The sequence below is a fragment of the Gobio gobio genome (genome assembly GCF_949357685.1).
Source record: "Gobio gobio genome assembly, chromosome: 3".
Classification (NCBI taxonomy): Eukaryota; Metazoa; Chordata; class Actinopteri; order Cypriniformes; family Gobionidae; genus Gobio; species Gobio gobio.
The window spans coordinates 5,887,443-5,890,400 of record NC_137099.1 but is presented as its reverse complement, the minus strand read 5'-3'; the positions used below and the strand labels follow the sequence as shown (position 1 = coordinate 5,890,400).

The window sequence follows — 2,958 nt, the reverse complement described above, 5'->3', positions numbered from 1 at the left end:
GTCCACCATCCCATCCACCCCTGACAGAAGCAAACCTTTACAATAAAGATAAAACCTGTAAAACTACAAAATCAGCATAAAGGGTTTGACAAAATAATTGGTTGTGACAATAGCTTGTGACAGGTGATCAAACCTCAGGCTGCGAGAGAAGACACTGGGGAGGCCTGAGAAATACAGATTAGTAGAGATGCTACTTTTGTTGAATAAAAAGGCTTTAGAAGAGCTGAAGTGACCTGAATGAGTTTATTGAAAGTCATGTGTGTTGTCCGAATGGGATCCAACCTTTAATTACACCTTTGTGCACCTGCTAAGCCATGAGTGGCCTCCGTAATGAAACAAGGACCTCTATTGTGAGCCGCTCACACTCATACTGTCACACGTCTGTTTCTGTGCCTGCGCTCACCTGGATTGGAGGAGGTTGTAGGTTAAAGTTTGTTTCCTTTTTCAATCTTCTAGGACAGTGGTTTTCAAAGTGGGGGCCGCCAGGGGTCGCCAGGGGGGCCGCGGCAAGTTGGAAGAAAAAAGCAAAAAGCAAAAAAAAATAAATAATTATATATAAATATTTATATTATTATGAGTATTTTTATGAAATAGCATTATAATAATTTGTTGATATCTGAACATTAAACTTTTAATGCTAATCTTTCTGATTGGCTGGGTACAACATCACGTTATCTGTCAGTGTTGCCTTGGTAACAACCGCCAGTGCTCAGTGTTTAAGCTATTAATTAAACGTTAATAAGCTGGCTAGCTCTATGTCAAAACTTTATCAAAATGGATCGATTTTTAAAAAGGAAAAAACCTGACGAGCCAGCTATCGAAACCTCAGATAAAAAAAATCAGAAAACAAACTCCTGGCCGAGTAAGACCCGTAGGTATGAGGCAGCGTACATAAAGTATGGATTTACCTGCGTCACGAAAAATGGACACGAGTGCCCCAAATGCGTTCTTTGCTCCGAGATCCTCTCCAACGAATGCTTAAAACCATCAAAACTTCAACGTCACCTGAACCAGAAGCATCCAGCAGAGGCCGAAAAACCAATAGACTTTTTTAAAAGAAAGGAAGAACATTTGAACAGGCAGTCAGCAACATTCGTGCGGCAAGCTACCGTTCCTGAGAGAGCATTGAGGGCATCATTTTTGGCCTCCTTTCATATTGCGCGAGCTAAGAAGCCGCACACAATTGGGGAAGATTTGATACTACCAGCTACCAAAGACATTGTTAAAGAGTTACTGGGTGAGGATGCTGCCAAGAAAATTGACGCTGTACCACTCTCTGATAACACTGTGAGCAGACGTATTGGAGACATGGCTGAGGATGTGTCTGCTCAACTGCTGGACCAGGTGAGAGCTAGCGAATGTTTTGCACTGCAGCTTGATGAAAGTACGGATGTGGCTAACGCTGCCGAGTTACTTGTGTACATACGATTCATTTCCCAAGAAATGTTCGTTGAGGAATTACTGTTTTGTAAAGAACTTGAAAGCAGAACCACCGGGAAAGAGATTTTTCAAGTGGTGGACGAATATATTGATTCAAATGGACTTGACTGGAATCGTTGCGTGGGTGTGTGTACTGACGGGGCCGCGGCTATGACTGGGAAGAACAGTGGGGTGACGGCTCTCATCAAACAGAAGGCCCCGAATGCGGCGTTCACGCACTGTATGCTCCATCGAGAAGCTCTGGTGGCTAAACGGTTGGATGATGAGCTTAATCTGGTACTACAGGACATAATACACGTAGTAAACTTCATTAAAGCACGCCCCTTAAAACACAGACCGTTTGCTCTTCTGTGTAAAGAAATGGGAGCCCGTTTTGATGGATTGCTGCTTCACTCAAACGTACGCTGGCTTTCACGGGAGGCAGTTTTGAACCGCGTGTATGAGTTGCGGAGGGAGATTGCAGAGTTTCTCTTGTCTGAAAAACATCAGCTGGCCGACCGTTTTAAAAATGTAGCCTGGATTCTCAAACTTGCATATATGGCTGACATTTTTTGTCATCTGAATGTGCTTAACCACAGCATGCAAGGGCGTGACACATACATAGTCCATATGCAAGACAAAGTGCGTGCTTTTTCTCTGAAGATTACGCTGTGGTCAAGCAAGCTCAAGGAGGGAATTACAGAAATGTTCCCACTATTACACCAAGAGCTGCTGTCATCTGGGGGTGAGTTGGACACCATTTCTCCGCTGATACAATCCCACCTGGAGCACCTCCAGGGATATTTCAGAGAATATTTCCCTGACCTTGACAGCACCCAACTAAACTGGGCAAGAAACCCATTTGCCCCTGATGTAGGCTCTTGTCTGGACTTAAAATCACAGGAGCTGATTGAGATGACTTCTTCCTGGGACTTAAAAATGAAGTTTGAGTCTCTTTCCCTCTCTAACTACTGGATGTATGTAAGAAACGACTTCCCCATCCTAGCTGAGAGTGCTCTGAAATGCCTTCTTCCTTTTGCAACCACTTATTTGTGTGAGTCTGGCTTTTCAGCTTTAAAAGTACTTAAAACAAAACACAGAGCATGTCTAAATGTGGAGAGTGACATGCGTGTTGCACTGACAGACATAAAGCCCAGACTTGACAAACTGTGTAGGAGCCACCAGGCCCACCCATCCCATTAATTCTCTCTCTCTCTCACACTCACACTCACACACACACACACACACACACACACACACACACACACACACACACACACACACACACACACACACACACACAAACACACACACACACACACACACACACACACATGAAATGTGAGGACATTCCATAGGCGTAATGGTTTTTATACCGTACAAACCGTATTTTCTATCCCCTTACACTGCCCTGCCCCTAAACCTAACCCTCACAGGAGACTGTGCAGTTCACTTTCTGTGAAAAAAACCTTGTTCTGTGTGATTTATAAGCATTTTGAAAAGTGAGGACATGGGGAACGTCCTCATATTTCACCCTCT

At 43.9% G+C, this 2,958-nt stretch overlaps 1 protein-coding gene across 1 annotated transcript; it reads left to right on the top strand.

Annotated features, from left to right (window-relative positions):
- Window positions 1-774: 774 nt before the first annotated feature.
- Window positions 775-2,622, top strand: LOC307123419 (SCAN domain-containing protein 3-like; the record flags this gene model as incomplete). The annotated part of the gene is made up of 1 exon (XM_079811950.1): window positions 775-2,622. One exon carries the CDS (start codon window positions 775-777, stop codon window positions 2,620-2,622), a length of 1,848 nt encoding a protein of 615 aa, XP_079668076.1.
- Between the last annotated feature and the right edge of the window lie 336 nt (window positions 2,623-2,958).